At 37.3% G+C, this 23,134-nt stretch overlaps 1 protein-coding gene across 1 annotated transcript in view; it reads left to right on the top strand.

The window, feature by feature from the left end:
* Positions 1-23,134, top strand: part of PAPPA2 (pappalysin 2) — a 162,657-nt gene that overhangs the window by 87,646 nt on the left and 51,877 nt on the right. The window contains exons 10-14 of the mRNA XM_015818519.1: positions 988-1,181; positions 3,728-3,859; positions 8,277-8,412; positions 9,873-10,083; positions 20,674-20,845. Of these exons, the coding sequence (XP_015674005.1) occupies positions 988-1,181; positions 3,728-3,859; positions 8,277-8,412; positions 9,873-10,083; positions 20,674-20,845 (845 nt within the window). The remainder of the gene's footprint in view (positions 1-987; positions 1,182-3,727; positions 3,860-8,276; positions 8,413-9,872; positions 10,084-20,673; positions 20,846-23,134) is intronic.

Here is a 23,134-nt window from a genome sequence, read left to right on the forward strand (position 1 = left end):
AACTAAGGAGAAACTTCCTGACAGTTAGAACAATTAACCAGTGGAACAACCTGCCTCCAGAAGCGGTGAATGCTCCAACACTGGAAGTTTTTAAGAAGAGACTGGACAGCCATTTGTCTGAAATGGTATAGGGTTTCCTGCCTGAGCAGAGGGTTGGACTAGATGACCTCCAAGGTCCCTTCCAACTTTATTATTATTAATGAAAAGAGCACTCGGCCTCAGCCCATGATAGCTATGCTCCCAGCACCCCTTCTCTTTATACAAAAGTCTGCCTCTCTACAATTTGCTATGGGTATTGCTCAAGATACTAGAGATATTTGATTTGTCCTCCCAATAAGAGTACAGGGAGTCCTTGACTTATGACCACAATTGAGCCCAAAATTTCTGTTAAGTGACACATTTGTTAAGTGAGTTTTGCCCCATTTTACAACCTTTTTTGCCATAGTTGCCATGAATCACTGCAGTCGATATGTTAGTAACACAGTTGTTAAGTGAATCTGACTTCTTCATCAACTTTGCTTGTCAGAAGGTCCCAAAAGGTGATCATATGACTCCAGGACACAGCAACGGTCATAAATATGCACCAGTTCCCAAGCATCTGAATTTTGATCACATGATCATGGGGATGCTGCAAAGGTCGTAACTGTGAAAAATGGCATTAAGTCATATTTTTCAGTGCTGTTGTAACTTTGAATGGTCACTAAATGAACTGTTGTAAGTAGAGGACTACATATATGGCTTTCCTTACATTTCTTTCCAGTTTGGAGAAAAACAAAACAAAACAAAATCAGAACAATGTTAATAATTGGCATTTAAAAGGATGTAGCTCAAATTTTCCTGGATCAATTTTTATGGAATTTGGAATTCTTCATCTGTTCACTTTTGCAAATGTATCTTTCAGGCATGAGGAGAGGAAGGAAGATTATACCTAAATGCTAGATATAAAATTTGAGATTTATCATTCTGGCATATTTTTGACAATTGCAGGTGAACCAAGCCTATGCTATGTCCATGAAGGTGATGGCATTTGTGAGCCGTTTGAGGAAAGGAACAGCATTGTGGATTGTGGTCTCTTTACCCCAAAAGATTATGTGGATCAGTGGGCATCAGATGCCTATGCATCCCACCAAGATGAGAAAACATGTCCAGTGTTCATGGTGATTGGAGAACCTCTTGTGAAGGTGTCTGTTTCCTTCTTTTCTTTCACAAAAATGGCTGTTCCGAACATTCCATGTCTGCCAGCTGTTGATTCTGCTTCAAAATTACATAGAATGATAGAATCATAGGACAGAGTGGGGTGGTATGGGGTGGAACAGAACGGAATAGAATGGAACGGAACAGAGTGGAATAGAATAGAAAATATATTCTTCGGTAAAATGGAGGAGCAATTTCATTCCCAGAGGATATGAGGCAGTCTGGATTCTGCTACTCCTGTAGTTTTCCCTCAGTATGAACAATTCCTTTGTGCCTGAATTTTAGGTCAGTAGTAGACCATGTACTTTATTTACACTTAGATGTTACATTTTTCATCTTTCACATACCACTTAAAAATTTAAAGAGCTGAATTTTGTTTTTGTTTTTGCTTGTTCTCCGGAGGGTTAGGGCCTCATTATTTCCAGTGGTCTGGCTATGTTATGTCAGGTTACAAATGCGAACTTATATGCTTAAATGCTGTATTGTTTTGTCCAGGCCCTGTGTGTCAGGTCACATGTTTTTCTAGATTCGGAAGCAATAATGTCACCCGCATTAGTGCTTTAGGCTTTATTCTAGGGCAATATAAAAAAGCAACATAATGACATAACATGAAACAATCAGAGAACATTCAAGACTTCAAGAAAAATCAGAGAAAGTAAGAAAGAGCTATGTGTCTTATGACATTCAGGAAAATCTAGAGAGACAATGTAGGCTGAACTTCTTCACAACTAGCAACCTCCCAGTTAGATCTGCATCAAAGGCCATCCATGTGGATTTCTGACTAATTGTGTACTTTAGGCTCTGAATCATCATTACTCACATGTGTTTTTAATGGTCTCATCTCATTGAAGTTTGCCAAGGACAAGCCTATCTTACTTTAAACTTGGCATCTATTCCTGCCAAGCATGAGACCATCAGGGTTAAAGAATATTTGTCTATATCAGATTTCTATAATTTCAAAGTTAAGGAGCATCTGTTTTGCAAGAGTTTTGGTTTGACAATTAAAAAGATCATCCTACTCTACACCAGTGTCTCCCCCCAAAATATATAAACTTAAGAATAACCCTTTAGAGACTAAAATAAATACTTAATTTCTTTTTTATATACTTAACCATGGCATGAGAGTGTAAACTTCTATATACCAGCATCTAAGCGAAGGAGATGTGGACCACTATCCAATTCTTCTCCAATCTTCCAGTAAAACCACCAGCATTTTAAATATTTTCTCATAAAATCTCTCCTGCCGCAAGGGTTGGGCAATCAAAGCCTTACTAGTTTTGGCTGTGGCTAGCTTGATTTTGTATCGAATAGCAGTCATTAAGATGAATACCATCTACAACTCGGAATGGTACTGCGTGGTTATAGAGAGGCTACAACAAGGACTAAATCCCCACAGAGAGAGAGCTGCCCGCATGTAGAAACTACTATGTAAATGATTAAAACTCTGAATATTTTTTTTAATTTTCAACTTTTTGCCCTTATTAATTAAATAGAAAAAAAGAAAAAAAAACCAGTACAGGTAGTCCTTGACTTACGACCACAATTGAGCCCAAAATTTCTGTTGCTAAGTGAGACATTTGTTAAGTGAGTTTTACCCCATTTTACAACCTTTCTTGCCACAGTTGTTAAGTGAATTACTGCAGTTGGTACATTAGTAACACGGTTGTGAAATGAATCTGGCTTCCCCACTGACTTTGCTTGTCAGAAGGTCGCAAAAGGGGATCATGTGACCTTGGGACATAACAACAGTCATAAATAGGAACCAGTTGCCAAGCATTTGAATTTTGATTACATGATCATGGTGATGCTGGAAAAGTTGTAACTTTGAAAAACGGTCATAAGTCATATTTTTCAGTGCTGTTGTAACTTTGAATGCTCACTAAACGAACTGTTCTAAGTCGAGGACTACATGTATTAAAAAACATAAAAAATAGCAATGTGTGCATATGAGCTTGTCTCTTGTGCATTTAAAGTTTTGCACAATGGTTTTAAAAAAAGATGACCATATAAGTAGACCTCGTGTTACGACGGCAATTGGGACTGGATTTTCTGTCACTAAACAATGCAATCATAAAGTGTGACATTACCTGACTGCATCGCTTGGTGTGGCAATCCCAGCAGTTCCGATTGCTGTCATAACTCTGAGACCACATGGGTCATTAAATGGGAAGTGATGGAAGTCCAGGGCAAGTAGGCCAGCAGATACTGTGGGGGCAAGGATGCCATGGGCAGGTGTGTGTGTATGTGTGTGTGTAAACAAAAGTTTTTTTTTAAATAGAACTTCTGAAAGAAACAACAAAAAATACCATTTAGTTATTTCTAGTTCTGAATTCCAGTACTTTTATTAGGTCATTTCAGGGTCACAAATATTGCACATATTTCCAAACTGAGCTGACTTAAGTATTTTTCCTAATATGAATTTTGGATTTTTGTTATGGTTCCCTTGCTTTTCATATTGTTTCTGATGTGATAAAACTGTGTCTCTCCAACTCTTGAGAAGCACTGAAAATCTCTCTTTCTCTCTCTCTTTTAGGTGTGCAGGCCCCATCATCAGGAGACTCTGGAGAGTGAATCACAACTGGCTTGGTTTCCTTGTATGAAAAATGATGTTCTTCAGGATACAGACATGGAGAAAACACATTTGAATGACAGAATTTGGCTGAAGGTGAGTGGATTTGGCAGTCACATAATGAACACGTATTGAGAAAAAAATGGCAGTTAATATGTGCATGCCAATCTCCAGGTTGATCATACTGAGTTTTGGCAGTTAACTATGGTTTAACTGCTAAGCATTATAAACTGCTAAATGCTAATCTTCTGCTTCACTACAACTTTGGATGCCTTATAATCCCTGATGTTTTACTGGGCTCTTATTGTCTTTTTCTCCAGAACTATTTGTGGGAGGAAAAGCCCAACTCACTGTGAATGGGAGATGAAAGAGTCCTTTTATTTATACATAGTGCTGCTACATGATGCTTTTTCTTACAATTTTAATCATCTCATATTTTCCTCCCAGCTAAATATTTGCAAAGAACAACCAAAATAATTTTTAAAAATGTAGATTTCATTTTAGACATTTAGTGTGGTAAACACTTCTGTGTGAATGCTGACATCCAGGACTCTCTAGTTGAAGAGTTCCTTGAACTGTTGCTGGACCAAAATGAGGACAAGGACATATTCTGAGTTTTGCATTGTTTTAAGCACATTCTTTGATTTGACGTGATCAACCACAGTCAAGCAAATTTCTATAGTCAGCGAAGCAGAGGACCTCTTTTTGGTGTTGTTTGACTTTCTCAATTATCCAGCGTGCATCAGCAATACTATCTCATGTTTGTTGGCCTTTTCTGGCATCTCCATTTTTATATACAGCTCGAAAGTGCATTGGATGATCCTAAACATAATTTTGCCTGCCCACAAAATTAATGATATTGTACAATAATTTCCATATTCTGCTAAGTTTACCTTTTTTGATATTGGAAGATAAGATGACCTCTTCTGATATGTTGGTCATTGTAGTATTCTCCAGATATGCTTGGAATAGTTTGCTTAGAGCTCTTACTAATTTTTCTGTTGCTTGCTGTATTTCTGTAGATATTCTATCAATTCCTATAACCTTCTGACCCAGGAATAAATGGAGTGCTGATCTAACTTCATCTTCTAGTACTAATACTTGTGAATAAGGAATATTTTATAAGGTATCCTGACAGTTGACACCTCTGTTTTATCAAATTTTAGTATACAATATTCCACATTTTTTAAAACTTTCTTTGAATTAGCTGCTATCTCTGTTCTTTTAACATACAGTACCAGTTCGGGGTTAGAAATTCCTTCTGAGTTTGGAGATCTTTTGAAATAGTTTCTTGTTTCTTTCTTTTCTGTTTCTATCACCAATGTCTTTAAAAATGTCATGGTAAAACTGCTTTTTGTCTCTTATAACAGTTATCTGAAATTATTTGTTAGGTCCCTTCCTGAGATCTTGGTTTTGACTTCTCTTCTCCTCTTGGCAATTTAAATTACCTGTTCTGACATCCAGTTTACTCTCTTCTGTTTCTTGGTCTTGGCAGTCTCTTTTCACACGCATGCTTAATGGCTTCTTTGATTTCATAGTTCCACAGTTCCTTAGGTTCTCCATCGATGAAATTCAGAGTTTCAAAGCCATTCCTGATGTTTTTGAAAATGTTGGGCATATGCTGAAAATCATATTATGAAAACTGTTTGGCTTGCTTCTTCCACTTTAGCCTATCTTGGAACTTGTACATAAACATTTCGTGATCTGTTTCATGGTCTGTCCATAGTCACATCTTTACTGGTAAAGCTGAGCTGTTCTTCTACCCTGTGCCAATAATAAAATCAATTTGATTTAATTGTACTTCATCTAATGACATCCACTTAAGCAGGCGCTGTTTTTTACAAATACTCCAAAGAAGAATAAGGGGGGGAAATGTAAATAATAGAAGATTACTGTTACGAAATTGCTGTTAAAATATATACTATGTGTGTTATGTTATGTTTTGTTTTGTTGGTTTAAATAATAAAAATTAAAAAAAAAAAAGCAGGCGCTGTTTTGTTTGTTTGAAGGCTGTGTTAGCAACAAATAAATCCTTTGGCAGAAACTGATAAGGCACTCTCCTGGTTTATTTCTGCTTCCTAGTTCATACAATTGAATTAAGTTTTCTTCCTTACTATTTCTAGCTTTAGCATTCCAGTCTGCAGCCCCAAGCAGTACATGTTTCTTACATATTCTGCCATTTTGACATTGAACTTGTCTATGCAACTCATCAGCTGCTTCTTCTGCATCAGTTGTTGGAGTATAAATTTGTATAATTATCATATTAAAAAGATGTCTGCAATCCAGTTGATATCATTCGGTCATTAACTTTGTTATACTTAAATACTATCTTCCTGCCTATGAAAGCAATAATGTTGCTTCAGAGTTATTCAAACCCTGTGCAGTAAGTGGTAAGATTTTCTGACAGAAAGTGTCCAATTCCAGACTATTTCAGTTTGCTGGTGCCTAAGATATCAATGTGTGGTTGCTTTGCTTCACTGTTTATTGTGTTGAGCTTTCTCTGCATCATGATTTTTACATTCCATTTTTCAACTGTAATTCCTTATAGCACGGGTGTCAAACTCACCGCGTCACATGACGTATCACGACTTTTTTTGCATTGCTGGAGCTGGGGTGGGCGTGGCCTCCGCATGATGCAACCGGCCCATGGGCTGGCAGTTTGACACCCCTGCCTTATAGCTTCAGATTTTCTTTTTCTGCATGATAGCATCAGCAATTAGGCATCTCAAAAGCTTTAATCTAGCCACACCATCAACACAATTAGATCCACAGCTCTTCCTCAGCAACATGTTGAATTCCATCAGTTTGATGAGTGCATCATCTGGCACGTATATTATCAGCTTCTTTATATTGTTCATCTATGTGGATGGTTTGGTAAAACACAGGAATGGTATTGCCTTCTGCTGAAATGATACTTTGGTCATTGCCTTTGAATTGATCATCCACCTCCATCATCTCATATTGCTGCTGTCTGATATTGGTTCCTACTAGCTTTAGCTACACAGCTAGGATAACTGTCATGCCTTGAATGGACTTTGCTGGAAGTATTCTTTACTCAGTTCTCCCAGGAACAACCTCGTTCCCTTACAATGAGGCAGAATAGTATAAAATTGGAAAAGTAAATACGTTGAATGTAAAATTAATTTAAGAATAAATAAATAATACTTAATAATAGATGTCAAGATATACACATTTTAAAATAATTTTTATTAAATACTTTTTAATCTATTAAAGAAAATAGAGAAGGGAAGAGAAGTAAAGAAAAAATAAAGTGCAATAAATAAAAAGAAAAACAGAAAAGAATTAACTAAAGAAAAGAAACTAAACGATTTCTGACATTCTTTTCAATAGATTTTAACAAACCCATCATCTCCTCTCCCTCTTAACTATTCCAGAAATCCCTTCAGCCCCTTATTTCTCATTTTTTTCTATCATTAAATCCATAAAATATCACTTCACTTCTTTTTTTAGCAAACAGTTCATAAAAGTTTTCCAGGATTTTAAAATTTCTTTATACTTTCCTCTCTGACCAGTTTTGCCATTTCCACAAATGTAAGCTACTTACGTGTTAGATTGTGGGTATTTATTTATTTGGATTTACACTGCAATAATATTTGGAGGATAATACTACTTCTGTAGTATGGATGAGGATATACACAATAAGAAGTCAGTGACTCTTTTAATTAATGGCTAAGATAAAATTACCATTTCATAGTTTTCATTATTACAATGGAATTGCTCATTAAGTTGGTATTCTTGATTATATACTACTAGTTTCCGAACAAGTGAATGGCTTATTTTATAAATTACATCCCTCTGGTTTCCGTGATATATCTCCAGAAATGACCAAGAGATGGTCCTGAAGAACAGTGATGGTGAATCACATGTTTAAAATAAAATTGTTGCAGCACAAAAGTGAAAATATCAGTTGTGGGAATTCATTCTCTTATCCAGCTGAATCAGAATAAGAAAGAAAACTGTTTAGTAAACAAGATTGTGGGAATCAGAAAGCTTCACAGTTTGAATGTCTGAAAATCCTTAGAGTGATCATTGATAACCTAGAACTATCCACATGGATACTGAATGCTGAAGGATCAACCTAAATTTCAAATGTTATTAATTGAAAATCTTCTGCAATGGCTCTATAGAAAACCATTTCCTACCTCACTTATTAGACTTTAGTTTTGCTTGGTTAAGGAAGAATATTGTTAACTTTAGATTAACCATGATGCATGTTCTTATATATGGTCCTTTATTGGCTGGGTTTTCCTGAAAATGAAATAGGGAGTTAACCACGGTTCATAGCTCTGAGAGTTCAAACAACAATTTTGAAGAGCGATTTGAATAACCAAATTAAATGAACTCAATTTCAGATTTAAATAGGAAAATTCTAGGATAGTACGGATGAGTGATGGGGTGAAGAAGAAATTCTGTTTTTCTGTCACTTTTGCGACAGAACTGCTCTTTTTGCTCCTGTCATAACATACTCAGTCTTTGTACTGGTGTTCTTCAGGTGTGTTTCAGCCAACCCAGAATGGCTACTTCACTCTTTGTTTTCCTGGCATCTGTGGGCACTTCCAGTGGTGACCATCTCAAACCATCTATGACGATATACTTGGGTGACATCAATGGTCACAACCATTTCCTTGGTGAGTCTGTAAGTGATATACTAAAAATTTACCTAGGCATTTCTGTGAAGTTAACACAACATTTATCTTTCTTTCTTTGCTTTTGTGAGGAACAATGCATTAATAAGATTGGAAGGATATTTTTCTTCTTTATTCCCAGACAGCTGCAGGTGATTTGGTAGAGTAAACACTACTTACAAAACATAGATTGATCTTGGTTTTGCCCCATTAAGTATATTGTGCAGCATACTTATATGTGAGATGCAAAAAGTTTGACTTGATAGTTCAATATAGAATATCAAGGGAAACAAAACATTGCTTTAATTCAGTGTTCTGCGTTATATAAGTAGCAGCTTCATTTGATGTTAATGGGCTGCCTCATGTCAAATCACAGATATTAGGTTTGAATAACTCTCCCCCCAACTCCCCCCCCCAATCTTTACAAACCTTGTAGGTCAGACAAAACTCTAATGTAGAATTTGTTCTAAAACAAGTTGTTCCAAATCATTTCATGTTGAGGAACATTCATGGGTTTGAATAACTGCAAACTAAAATATCACTGCTCAGCAGAATGTGCCTGCCTACTTTAATTCGAAGTTAGAGTTTAAAGCAAAAGGATCTTACAAAGAAGCACTTAACTCCCTGCTATCTTGTCAGTATATTGCATTCTTTCAAAGCACTGATTTTTAAGTTTCCTACTTTTCAGAATTGTGTTAATATCTTTGTTTAAGGATCCTGTGACTGGCTATTGTCCAGCGTCCCATTTCTTGCAGAACACTATAGAGTCTGGTGTGCCTTTATGGGGCTGGCCACATATCATTCTAAATACATAAAAGAACATATATTTATTGCAGTGATAGATTGGTAGTAGTGCAAATGCTGTTTTTCAGAGGTGCTCTAAAAGATAGTTTGAAAACAATTTAGTTCTCAGTATGAATTCAGGTTAAAGATGGCAGTGAAGTTTTCTCGTGGCAGGATTGGAAACAGAAACGGAACTATTTTTGAAGCACCCAATAACTCCTCTTGATTGTGGTGCAAGTCAAAAGTAGGTATTGCTTTCACCTCACAAAGCCATCCCTGCCACTTTTAAAGTAGCTTTCCCAGATCTGGCCCTCTTCAAATGTATTGATTCTCAGATAGCAGTTGAAACCCCAGTGTATCAAATTGAGCAACATTAACATATCATTTCTCTTCCCTTTCCCTCTATTAAGAGGTGGGACAGGAACAGACTTCCCTGTGTTGCCCTCCTGCACTCTTATTCTAAGGTACCATTGCTCTGCATTGGGGAAAAGAGAAGAAATGCTGCAATGGCAAAATTGTGAAGACTATAGCTCTCCAAGCTTTATAGTTTTCCCCCCACTCTGTGATAAAATCCTCTCTCGCCCCACAAAAAAAAACTTCAGGAACTCTTACCTATTTTTAATTTAAAGAGATTTCACCATGATTTTTTTAAAAAAATATTTTCCTTTAATTTCTCTCAGCTACATCAGAGCTGTCATGTCAGCAGAATCCCCTGGTCATCAACATGACTGGAAAAATTGCCTCCCACCAAATCACCTATGCCTTGTTCAACTTCTCCTCTCTCTCTGTGAGCATCTCTGCAGTGGCTTTGCGAACCCATTTGCCATTTGACTCTTCCAGCCCAAGTAATTGTCTCCAAGAGCATAAAGGTCATGGCTGCCAGAGACACAGGTAATTAGATGTTTGGGATAACACACGGGCCTCTTAATTATTGTTGCGGCTGAAATAAAATTTAGCATATTTTTTTAATCTAAGCATTGTGAAAATAGAGATATACTTTTGTTCACTTTGTTTCATCCCTATAATGTGAAGAATGATTAGGACATAAAAAGAATACTGCTAGATCAGGCTAAAAGTCCTTTTAATCCAGCATTTTGTGTCACATGTGGGCCAATTGGATACATTTGGAAAGCTGATAAACCCAGGTTAAGAAACAGTAGGGTTAGGGTGTTATTTCCCAACAAGCAGTATTTAACGCATTCTGTTTAGAGTAATAAATTGCTGAAAATATTTGTAGCCACTAATTGCCTATTCCTCTGTGAACCCTTTCAAGCCACCCACATTAGCTGTCATTTAACTATACACAGTCTCATAAAATATTAACTTCTGATGGTTTTGAATCACTATGTATTTAGTTTGTGGATGACCTCAATTACTAACATTGTGAGAGAGGGAGAAATCTCAACCATGTGTGATTTTGTGGTCTCATTCACCTTTGTTCCAAAATAAGAGCTCCATCTATTAGTGTTTTTCCTCCTAGGGCAGTTGTTCCACAACGCCCCCATAAACATTACAATTTTTTGCATCTTTTCTAGTTGTATAATATTCTTGAGGAGCAGTGAGCAGTATTGCAGACAAATGGGCTTTCATCATAGATTTGCAAATGAGTATTATTATATTGGTGGTTCCCTTCCTAATGAGTTGCCCTTTTTATAGTAGCTTCTGTCTACCATGGCTCCGAGGTTCCCTTTCAGGTCAGTCAGGTGAAGTCTGGATTATTTGTGCCCAAATACACTGGTATGTATTGTATGTACAGTATATATGTATGCAAATAGTTTGATAAATTTTGCCATCTATGTTGGTAGACTGAATTTGAAGTTCAATTCAAGTTGAATTTTTCTCCATATATACACACTGTGTCATTCTTCCTTTGGGATGCATATGGTCTCCTTTTCAAATGTTGGATAGATTTACATCTGCAGATTTTCTGTAGGAACCTGCGATGATTACAAATACTGGTGAAGGAGTTCATAACATAAAGAATTCTTGAATAAGTCATATTAATTGCAAATAAATTTTAAGTAGCTTATGGCAACCTACACATTTTGCTGCTTTCCTCAGGTTCTTGTCATTCTTATGATTTCAGGTGTGGAAATTTTGCCACATGTGTAGCACTCTTGGACTTAGTCAACTCAACTCAATTTGGTTGGAGTTTACTTCTGAATTATGTGCAATGATGTCAAAAAGTTACATGTGATTAGTTTTGCTTCTGCGGTTGTGTGATCTGCACAGACAGTAATTCCCATGCCGACAACATATTTAAAAGGCCAGCCAATACAATGGAAACAGTTCTTGAGGCTGCAATTGCTGCACTTCCTTACTCCATATTTATTAAATAACATTTAATTGGAGATCTGTGTCTCACCTTTCACTCAGGAACTCAATCTGGGTCACCTAGTGTTCCCTCCTCTTGTTTTTCTCTACAACCACAGTCTCTGAAGTAGATTGGACTCAGAGGGAGCCAAAGTCACCCAGTGGGCTTCATTGACTAAGGATGAACTCAAACTTGATCTCCTACCTGTAATTCAGCTCAGTGAGGACTACATCACACTAGTTCTCTTACTCTTTAGCTTTGTTATTAATGTTATCATTTTAAACTACAAGTAGTATTTTACATGCTAGAATGTTGTGTGCATTTTAGAGAGGGCGCATTCACAGGACTTAGTATAGATTAGATTTTGCATATGATGTCTTTAATAGTATTTCACCGTCAACTGCTGCAACAAAGGTCTAACCATTTCTAAAGCATTTGTTACAATATAGTATAATGTTTGTAACCTCATAGTTAGTTTTGGGATGCAACTGAACATTTTAATTTTTAAAACTCTTAATATTTTAGGATCATGAACCCGAAGGATTCATATGAACATAATGTTGGCTTGATGATAGGTTGTAGCCTCATGGTCTGAAGCTAAGTCACTGTCATTGCTCAAGACAACTGAGAGACTAGTGAATGTGAGGCTGGGCTTTGAAAGAAGCTGCTTCATAAGGAAAATACGATGCAGGAAGTGTCCTATTTTGAGATCTTTGGTTTAAAGAATTGCTGTCCGTCTGAGGTCTGTGGTTTTTTTCTTAGTAGCTAGAATCTTGGGAGCTCCAGCTAAGGATCCAGCTGAGTCCTCCTATTTCATATTAGAAACGTGGCTGCTTGGGGTCAGTTAATCTCCGGGGGGGGGGGAGAAGCAAGAGAGGGGATTTTATATTCTGTGAGAAGCAATGGCACATGTCATTGCATTATAAAAATGGCTTATGAAGGTAAAGAAAATAGCATTTTCATAGATGTAGTATGATCCCAGTGCACTTCATTCCAGGGAGTGAACGTTCTGAAAACTGAAATAATTAATACATATGCAAGGGCACAGAGTCACATTGACAGATAACTCATTCATTAAGAAATTACACATGTGTAGATCCAAATTGCAATGTAAATGTATTTCTACATTGTAAAGAGATGTACTCTTGCTATATGGCTGGTCTTACTATTATCTGGATGTTTGAAGAAGGCTAAAAGGATTTTAAATGATTGATTGCATCTAAAATCGAGTTGACACATTTCTCTGATAGAGGAGGAGAGCTAAATAAATCTTATCTAGAGCAGGAATAAGAGAAAAAAAACATGTGGTCATCGATGAAGCATACCCAATCAGTAATTTAAATGAGTTTAGTAAAAATTGCTTGTCTGATTAGGTTTTAGGAATGCTAAACATATTTTTATTTTTGTACAGGACTTTTTACACATGATGTGATAGGAAATTCTGGGTCCTTACTTACTTTAGTGACAAACCTTTCTCTGTGTTACCCTATTTCTGGCTGCAGCTGGAAGTTCTCATGGTAGACATTTAAAAAAAAATCTACAAGTAAAACTGTGTCAGGAAGAAATAGCTTTTGCATAGCCTGCTTCCTGACTGGCTATTTTTCTATGTATAATTATTTAGTTGCAGGGTTTCGCAACCTTTTGGTCTCCATGGATTATGTAATATATTGGCCACAACTGTTTTAAATCACTTGCTTAATGTCTGACCTACATTGCTGTATTGTTTAACAGTTGCTGTTACTGAAAGCCAGACTAGCTGTCTCCAAGCTGATAATGAGGTTTGGGGCGGGGAAACTGTTACTTTAAACCTATTGGTTGCCACCTAGAGGCTAACTGTATAAATAGCTGTGCAGCAGCCTTTAGGGCTGCTTTTGTTCTGAGTTAATAAATTTGTTTGGTGTTTCAACACTCTGCCTCATTCAATGCCTAAAGAACCAAAGATATAACAGATTATGTAGTATTTTTTGAGGGGCTTGGAATTGCAAAGTGATGGAGTCACATTATCTGGTGGTGGGACTGCATTTGGGGAGAAAGATTTGTTTTTTAATTGTGATATTTTGTGCTGCAGTACAGTACAGTATAGTGACTGTCTAATTCCTAACTCAAAGTAGTAGAAAAATGTGCAGCCATAACAATCTTTGTCAGACCATTAGCCATCAATTTATATCAATATTAATAAATAAACAATTTGATATTTTTACATATGGAAACAAAACAAATTTCCTTGGAATAGTGATTCCTAGATATCCAAGATATTAAATACACAGTAAACCCAGATAAACCCCCAGTTTCTACAAATTCTTCCCTAGAGGGTAAATATGAAATTAAGCTCCCATTTGAATAGAATGGAGCTGGAAGGGACCTTGGAGATTTTCTAGTCCAGCCCCCTGCTCAAGCAGGAGAACCTATACCATTTCAGACAGGTGATGTCCAGTCTCTTAAAAATCTCCAGTGATGGAGCACCCACAATTTCTGGAGGCAAGCTGTTCCACTGGTTATTTGTCCTTACTGTTAGGAAGTTTCTCCTTAATTCCAGGTTGCTTCTCTCTTTGATCAGTTTTCAACCATTGTTTCTTGTCCTGCCCTCTGGTGCTTTGGAGAATAATTTGACCCCCTCTTTGTGGCAGCCCCTCAAATACTGGAATACTGCTATCATGTCACCCCTTTTTCTTCTTTCCTTTAGACTAGCCAAACCCAATCCTGCAGCCGTTCTTCATATGTTTTAGTCTCCAGGCCTTTGATCATCTTAGTTGCTCTTTTCTTAATTTTTTTCCAAAGTCTCAACATCTTTTTTGTAGTATGGTGACCAAAATTGGTTGCAGTATTCCAGGTGTGATATTACTAGGGTTTTATAATGTGGTACTAGTACTTCATGTGATCTTGATTCTATGCCTATGTTTTTGGTTGCTGCTGCACACTGCTGGCTTATATTCAAGTGATCATCCACTAGGACTCCAAGGTCCCTCTCACAGTTACTGTTTTTGAGCCAGGTCTCGCCTAATCTGTACTTATACCTTACATTGCGTAAATGTAAGACTTTGCTTTTCTCCACATTAAAGTTCATTTTGTTGGATAGGGCCCAGTGGTGGCGAACCTATGGCATGTGTGCCAGAGGCGGCACTCAGAGCCCTCTCTGTGGGCATGCACGCCGTTGCCCCAGCCCCACCTCTCCCCGCAGCCCCACCTCACCAGCAGCCCCACCAAAGGAGAGTTGCCCCCGAGCGTGGCCCAAGCGGAGCAGCGCAGCCAAGAACATGGCAGCTGGGCAGTGGGGACAAGACTCCGCCCTCGTGCCCTGTCGTGCGCAGTTGATTCTGTGGGGCGCAGGCAGAGAGTGTGGCTGCCATAGTGCTGCTGGGCCGCCTGGGCGATCTGTGGCAGACTGTGGAGGCGGTGGGTGGTCCTGCAGGCAGGCGGGGCCAGGGGTGGGATGGGGCAAGGTGGGGGCAGAGCAGGCAGGGTGTGGGCGGGGCCTGTTTTGGGGCACTCAGTCTCCAAAAGGTTCGCCATCACTGATAGGGCCCATTGTTCAAGTTTGTTAAGATCTTTTTGGATCCTGAGCTTGTCTTCTATGGCAGGGCTTTTCAACCGGTGGTACGCGTACCACTTGTGGTACTTTGCCACATTGCAGGTGGTATGCAATTGTTAGCCAAGTGTAGCAGGGGAGGGGAATGAACCAAAGCGAGCCAAGCCTGAGGGAGAGACTGCTGCAGCTGCAGGACTGTCTGGGCTCGGCAGAAGCTCTAGGAGCCGGCAGGGCTCCAGCTGATTGGCGCTTCCAGAAGCAGCTGGGAGCTGGAGGTGAACTGAAGAAAAAGGGGGGGAAGAGAGGAGAGGCTATAAAAGAATGTGGTTTGGGTGGGGAAAGGGGGAAAAGACAACAGGAAAGGTTTAATCCCTTTAAACAAATGTAATTAGTTGTACTCCCTTTAATTGAGTCTGTCTGTGGCTTTTAGAAGGTTTTCTTTGAAGGTAAACAGGCTTAATTTAAAGCTAAAGCTTTTCGCAATTGCTGGAGCCTTTCAGTCTAGAATTGCAACATTGTGACATGTGACACGCCTGAGGCAGCTTAACGAGAAAAAAAAATGAAGTTTGTGTTTCTTTATTTTCTTGCTTTGCACTTGATTCCTGTGTCTTTAAGGGTACAGGGAAGGGATTGGGGGGGTGCATTCTTACCTCACTGTGGAAGAGCTCAAAAGGACAAACCAGCTAGCTCAGGAGTCTACAAACCTAGCAACTTTAAGACCTGTGGACTTCAACTCCCAGAATTTCTCAATCAGCCATGAAGGCTGAGGAATTCTGGGAGTTGAAGTCCACAAGTTTTAAAAGTGCCAAGTTTGAAGACACCTGAACTAGCTGGTAGTGGTGCATATTAATAAACATGGATAAATTCATCATACATTTGTCAGTGTAAAGGGAAAGTGATTCAGCAAAGGAACAGCCACCGAAGAAATTAAAACTGGTACTTTTTTACTTTTTTTCTACAGTTTGTAATATTTTATTAGATTATAGAATAAAATACAAAAATACAAAAGCAAATAGTAGGACACAGTGGGGAGGAAAAAGGAGGGAAAGTGAGTGGGAGAAGGGAAAAAGAACATACTTCCTCTGTTGCGGTAGAAGGAAGCATTAACATTGAACCTCACCTTTTTACTTTTCCATAATATTATAAACTAGCCATTTCTATAACAACAAATGAATCTAATCAGTAAAACCCAGCCCCCCCTTTTTAGTCATCAAGTTTTTGACACCTTGCTAAGCACTGGTGGTACTCAAATATTGTCATGTCCTAAAAGTGGTACAATCTGTGAAAAGTTGAAAAGCCCTGTTCTAGGGTGTTAGCTATTCTTGCCAGTTTAGTGTCATCTGCAAATTTGATGAGTTCCCTTCTATTCCCTCATCTAAGTCATTTACGAAGTTATTGAAGAATACTGGGCCTAAGACAGAGCCTTGTGGCACTGCTTACTTCTCTCCATGTGGATGTAGTACCAGTGAGGACCACTCATTGAGTACGGTTTGTCAGCCATCTACAAATCCATCTGGTGGTGATGTTGTCTATTCTGCCTCATTCTAGCTTACCAAGAAGTAGGTTGTGGTCTACTTTGTCAAATGCCTTACTGAAATCTAAGTATACTACGTCAACAACATTTCACTAGTCTACTAATTTAGTCACTTTATTTGTGTAGAACAGTAGTGTACTGTATGTACACATCTATAATAATTTCAGTATAGAATATTAGATACATAAATACCCATTAGACATACTGTAAATCATCAGCATGTAACAACAATCAGCATATTCTTGTTTTTATAGCTTTTAAATATTTTTTATAATCACAATAAAAATGATAACTGTTTTTATTCACTGTTTTAGCTTTGTTGTACGCTGCCCAGAATTGCTTTTGGTGAGATGGATGGCTATACAAATTCAGGTTGTTTTCTGACAAATCTACAAACAGTCCATAATGACTGCCATTGTGATATAGTAGTTAAGGTGTTGTACTAGGAATGGATAAACCCTTATTCAAGTTCATCATTAGCAATGGAAATGTACTACATGCTAGTCATTGTTTCTCAACCCATCTTACATGATCCCGTGTAAACTTTCTTGAACTCCTGAAGAAAAGATGGGATAGAAATTGACCAAATAAATAAACTTATTTCTAACATGTATAATAACATTGTCCAGTCTTGTAGTAAACCTTCATGACTATTAATAGATGCTTGTAAGAGAGAGATGATAAAACAGTTCAAGGACATTTATAGCATAACTTATAAGACTTAGTGTAGAGCAGACAAATGTAAAAAAAATTGCATTTTTTTTCTTGGACATATTCAATGATGTAATTGTTAAGTATAGGAAGGAGAGGATACCTTCCATCTACTCAGAACTTGATTTTACAGTTTTGGCAAACACTCAAGAAAGGACTAAAGGACTGCCTAAATGGGTTTTCAAAGATCAGTTTCAGTCCTATAGCCTAAATATAAGATGAAAGGGTTGATTTTTAAAATCCTAACCAGATTATGACCTCACTATTCAAGAATATTAAAATTTTGTCAAGACTTTCTTTTTTGCAGCCCATCATTGGTAATAGTTTAGGGAGTACCAGAGGGAGTTTTGGGCTATGGCTCTACGGATGGTCAAACTGATACTGGAATTGGTGATATTTTGGTGCCACCTGAAGGGTTCCCTCTTGTCTCTGGCTATGGAATTTTGTAGACTCCGGTTACAGCCATATTAAATTCTTAACTACTGCTTTTGTTGTGGTTTATTTTTCTTGTTTGTACTCTGCCTCCTCAGAGTCATTGCAATAGGGCAGATGATTAATATTTAAATAAACTAAAGATCTAAAATCTGGGTTCTGGGAATAAACAATTAAAGAAGAATGTTGTTTTCAGGAACTGAATCTGTATTTCTTGGAAAAAAACGCTTGTAAATTGCCTGAAGAAAACTTTTTGTTTTATAGAGTGGCTCATACATTTTTCAAGAGGGTAAGTTAAAATAAATTTTGATGGCTGGTTTGTGTTAGAAGCAAATGCTGTACTAAAAAAAATTGAGAAAATGTTGAAACATTGTTTTAATCCAACATTACTCATTATGTTAACTGGAAAATGCTCAACATTACCTGTTGTTTTTTTCCCTTTGTGTCATTATTTTTTTTATGTCTCCCCTCCACCACATAATTTTCTTGTTTATATTTTAGGGTCTTTTTCCACAAATAACCTTTTGCTTTTCATTTTAATTTTTCTAATTCTTTAATACCCCCTTTCCTCTTTTAATACTGTTCCTCTTTGGCATTCAGTTTCAATAACCTTTTGTAAGCATAGAGTTATTAAACGTTCAGTGAGCTCCAGCAGTTTGTAATTAATGCTGAGGTATGAAAAATCATGCATTTTATGTCATGACATTTGTTATGTGTTTTGCCTAGAATCAATGGTTTGTGGATAAGTATCCTTGATTTTCTCTTTATGATTATATGTAAATAATGTTTCTTTGACAACTGAATAGCTGATACAAACAAAATACTTTTCACTCGTATGCTAGTCATGCAGATAGAATTTCTTTAAATCTTTTTTATTAGGGACACGATGGGATCTTTAAATATCACTTTTATGCAGGATGGGGGGGGGGGAGAGGTAAGACAAATGCTCACATAATACAGAAAGTTATTAGGAGAAGAACGATGCGTTATGAACCCAGCACCCAAACCAATCCAAAAAGGGAATATTGTGTGTCATATGTAATTAAGAGAAAGGGTAGAGTTTCAGGGAGATGAGAAAGGGAAACATTTATGGTTATTCAGAAAATAGCAGTATACATTTGGTCATGAAGTTCAGAGGTCCAGATTCTTAGCCATTTGACCTATGGAAGACTCATGAACTTTTCAAAAGTATGTCAACTGCCGCTGATCTCTAATAATCTGCCAAGCCTTTGACTTTATCCAGTGTCATTTTCAGAACTCAAGTCAGGCATCAGAAAAAGAGGTGTGAAAATGCACATGGCTTTTGAATTGTATTTCCTTGAACAGATTACCTGTGGTGCAGGCATCCTTCATTCTGCAGACTGCCATCTCCCATCTCCCATAACGTAATAGCTCTATTTTGTTTAAAAAGGCAATCCACTAATTTTTGGTAGCCCATCAATGACTGATAAACTTTCCTCTTGGATTTGCTTTCTTGAATAAAGTAGTAATAGGATTTTCAAATATCTAGTTAATTAGGTTGGTGGTATTATATTAAATTGATCGGATCCAGTCTTTGATTAAATCAATGTGCTTGGCTTAGTTGATCACAACTAAAGGAGAGTAAACAGTAATTCATCATGTTTCCTTTATTGCAACTTCTACAAAATGAAAACAGTGCTAATCCTTCAACATAAGGAAGTTTATGTGGCAGGCCAGCAGAATTGGTGCTAAGTATATTGTCCTATATTCAAATTATTTGCCCGTTGTGGAGTCCTTGCTGCTCTCTGAGATTGATTGTTTGCTTGCAGATGTTTTATTAGCAGACTAGACAACATCTGCAGTGTAGAAGGGAATGGGGATTGCTGTCCGTTTATAAATAGTAGCTTGCCTTCAATATTATTTTTTTCCACTTTCTTCCCATTTAGGATCACTAAGAGTAGCTATTATTTAGACTCTATATCTCTGCAGTCAGGTTTACACTAAAAATAGTGCTTCTTGTCCTTCAGTGTAATACATGACCATTTGTAGCATGGATATACAAAAATCGAGGGTTATTTCCTTTGGATGAAAATTCAAATAAAGCAAGCCTTCATCTTTGCTTTCTGAAGCAACATGGCTACCTTATGAAAGCAAAACCAAGTGACCAATTTGATTCACCTTGCTCAACTCTGGAATCCTTTTCATCCTGCTCTAGAGAGATCACGCTAAAGAAAAAGGCCAACAGGATCTTTTCCCCACAATACTATTCATACTTCTTTGAAGTTCTCTGGCTTCAGGAGGCACAGCAGTTGTAATATTTTTGCTATGTTCAGGTTGTTCCAGGCTGGGCAGCTTCAGTACTCGCCACAGTTAGACCTGAAAATGCTCAGCCTGGAGCTATTTTGGCCAGAAATGTTGGACTGGAAGACTGGAGTCTTCTAATTCAGCATTATCCTGAAGTGACTAAGGGCCATTTGTATTGCTTCATAAACAGGTGAATCAGGTCACCTGTTTGCTTCAGTTTTTTTTTAGTATTGATTTTGATTTTAACTATTGTTTAAGTGCTTATATTTATATGTATCCTGCTTTTATTATTTTTTACAAATAACCTGTGGTGATGAACATATCCAACACATCTTCTCCTCCTATTTTTCCCACAACAACTCTGGAGGTTGGATGGGCTGAGAAAAACTGACTGGCCCAAGGACATGCAGCTGGCTTTCGTGGCTAAGGCAGGCGTTCAACTCAGTCTTCTACTTTCTATCCTGGTGCCTTCACCACTTGATCAAACTGGCTATAATTTCATAGCTGAGAAGAAATCAGCTCATATAATAAAATAGTTCATGTTGATTTAGGGATGCTTAGTGTTTAGAAAACAAAATTTGTATCAGTGTTACAAGATTTGTTGTTGTTTTGGAGCACTACACACTTTTTTTTCTCACTTTCTCTATGTGTGTATCTGTGTTTTGTTTGTACATGTTTCCCCCTTTCTCTTCCCAACAGCTGTACTCAACATACCTGTAGAGAGCAGGGAAGCTGTGTGCTTCCACAGATCCATCATGCTACTCTTGCAAACTGTAGTTCCAGTAGTCGGGGCCACCTAGAATGTGCTATTTCTTGTGAGAAAGGTTTTGTTCTCCATGTTAAACATGGACAATTGCTGCACCCAGGACAGGTAAGTATATTGGAGTTATGAATGTCATTGTAGGTGTGGTTCATAAAAAAGGCATTTTCCTATTATATATCTTAATATTTGGGGAGAGGGAAGCAGTGCTTGCAACATTAGTTAGTCATGTGGCAGTGATGCAACCCTGAGATTTCTTGCCTAGAATTCACAACATAATTTGAAATGTTCAAAAATAATTCAGTACTTTCCCTAGTGGTCTTTTAAAGTCAATGATAAAAGGGAAGTTATAGAGGAAAAAATCTGAAGCAAATGTAGATATTTGAGAAATAGACTTTCAAAATTAATCTCCACAAACATGCAGAAGCTTTATCATTTTATTTTATTCCATCCATTGTTCATTTTTGTTGAAGGCCATTCTGTGTGGTGTATGTAAGATTTTCAAGCCTTTCAATAGTGAATTGACCAGATCTTTGTTAAGATCAATATTACATAACAGCGAGGCTTTCTACTTGAGTTTTCAGATCATGTTTCAGGCAAATTTCAATGTACTTGCATGGGTTTGCTAAAATCTTGCAAAGTTTCATGAACTTATATTTCTGTTTTTATAAAATTCTGCAGGTATAAAATATGTTTGTAACTACAGAAAAGGGGAAAGATGAAAAGAACATTTCTAAACATCTCCTTCATTCATAAATGTATGCTGTATAAGGCAAAAATGAAATTGTGATGGAACCAGCTTCATTCATCCATTTGTTTAAAGATATGTTCTTCATAGTTTTCCCAATATGGAGATGTTAGAGTGGAGAAATTAATACATGTATTTTCTCAAATTTTACCTCATGTTTATACTTTGTGAACACCTGGAGAGGGTTGTAAAGATATGTTTACAGCCTAAATCTAACCTTCTCTTGCAAAACATTTCCTTCTATAACTTTAACATTCAGCATAGCTTTTCACTTTTGTTTTAAAATAGCCTTTAGTTTTAATACCTGGTTTTGACTTGTGCCTTTATTACATTCCCGTATTTTTCTCTCAACTCCCACGTTGTTATATGCCAAAAAATATTTTAACTATTGGCAAAAGTTTAAAATACTGGGGATGGTGACAGAAAAATTCTCTGCAAATAATAACTAGCTGCAAAATTTATTTTCAGTGAAAAAAAGATTTTATTGTGTCAAAATTTAATTTCTTTGGCACATTGTGTGTAGTTAGACATGGATTAGGTCAAACTGATCTCTGATGTAGTATTGAGTAAGCTAGTTTTCCTTTGAAAGTTGAATAGAGTATAATATATTGGCAAAGAAACAGAGTTGTAAATTGTAAACTTCATTTCCAGGTATTTCTGGCAAGCTATTGGGTCTCAGTGACACTGCCCTCTGTTTCTAAGTATGGAAGTGATAATAGTGCTAATCAATTTTATACAATGTTTGTATCAATTACAAATGAAGTACTTTGAAAGTGTATGGAAATTAATAGTAATATTAGTTGTTAGATACTAACTGGACATCAGTTGGTGCTGCTTCTGTATTACCTTATTTCTCTTTACTAACAAATCACAAGAACTGTAAATATGCAGATTAAGCTGACTACTCCAGACATTTATTTAGGAATTATGCCTTTCCACACACAGTAAAACTAAATAATAATTTTCCACTTTACTGGAAAAGTAAATAACAACTTTCCACTTTTAAGAGATCAACTTATAAAAAATCTCTGGAAAACCATAAAAAAGGAGTAATAGGAAATAGTTGCCTCATTTCAGAATTGTTTGATATCAGTAAGCAACAGATAAAAGCCTCTACAATAATATTTCCAAGAATTTGTTTTTGCTCATTGAATTTTGTGGACGTAGGTAGTTTGATTAGCTACTTTCACTCTGGCTTCTTTTTCATGACCATGGACCATCATTCTCTGCCATGGTTTTCTTCTTCTGCCCTTGAGTCTTATGGTCACCTTCTTGACCCTAGAGCAGAGGTCCCCAATCTTTTGGGCACCAGGGACCGGTTCCGTGGAGAGAGGTTTTTCTGCAGACCGGAGGGTACGTGGTTTTGTGTGCTGCCTGCATCCAATGGATGGGGCTATGCTTGTTTGTGCGGACTGGTTGCTGGCATGCCGTGGCCCAGTACTGGTCCACGGACCGGGGCTTGGGGACCTCTGCCCTAGATATCTCTTTTCAGCTTGTGCCTGCTTATAGTAGGTTAAAAGGAAGGGAGGGAGGGAGGGATATTCAGCACTGCTTTGTTTCTTCTCAGGGTACTCTGAATAAAAACAAGCATAAGAACCAAGAGATCTCAGTTATCTGAATGCAACCAATAAAAACTTACTTAATTTCCCTTA

The sequence above is a fragment of the Protobothrops mucrosquamatus genome, unplaced genomic scaffold, assembly GCF_001527695.2.
Source record: "Protobothrops mucrosquamatus isolate PMUCROS unplaced genomic scaffold, P.Mucros_1.0 scaffold757, whole genome shotgun sequence".
NCBI classification, from domain to species: domain Eukaryota; kingdom Metazoa; phylum Chordata; class Lepidosauria; order Squamata; family Viperidae; genus Protobothrops; species Protobothrops mucrosquamatus.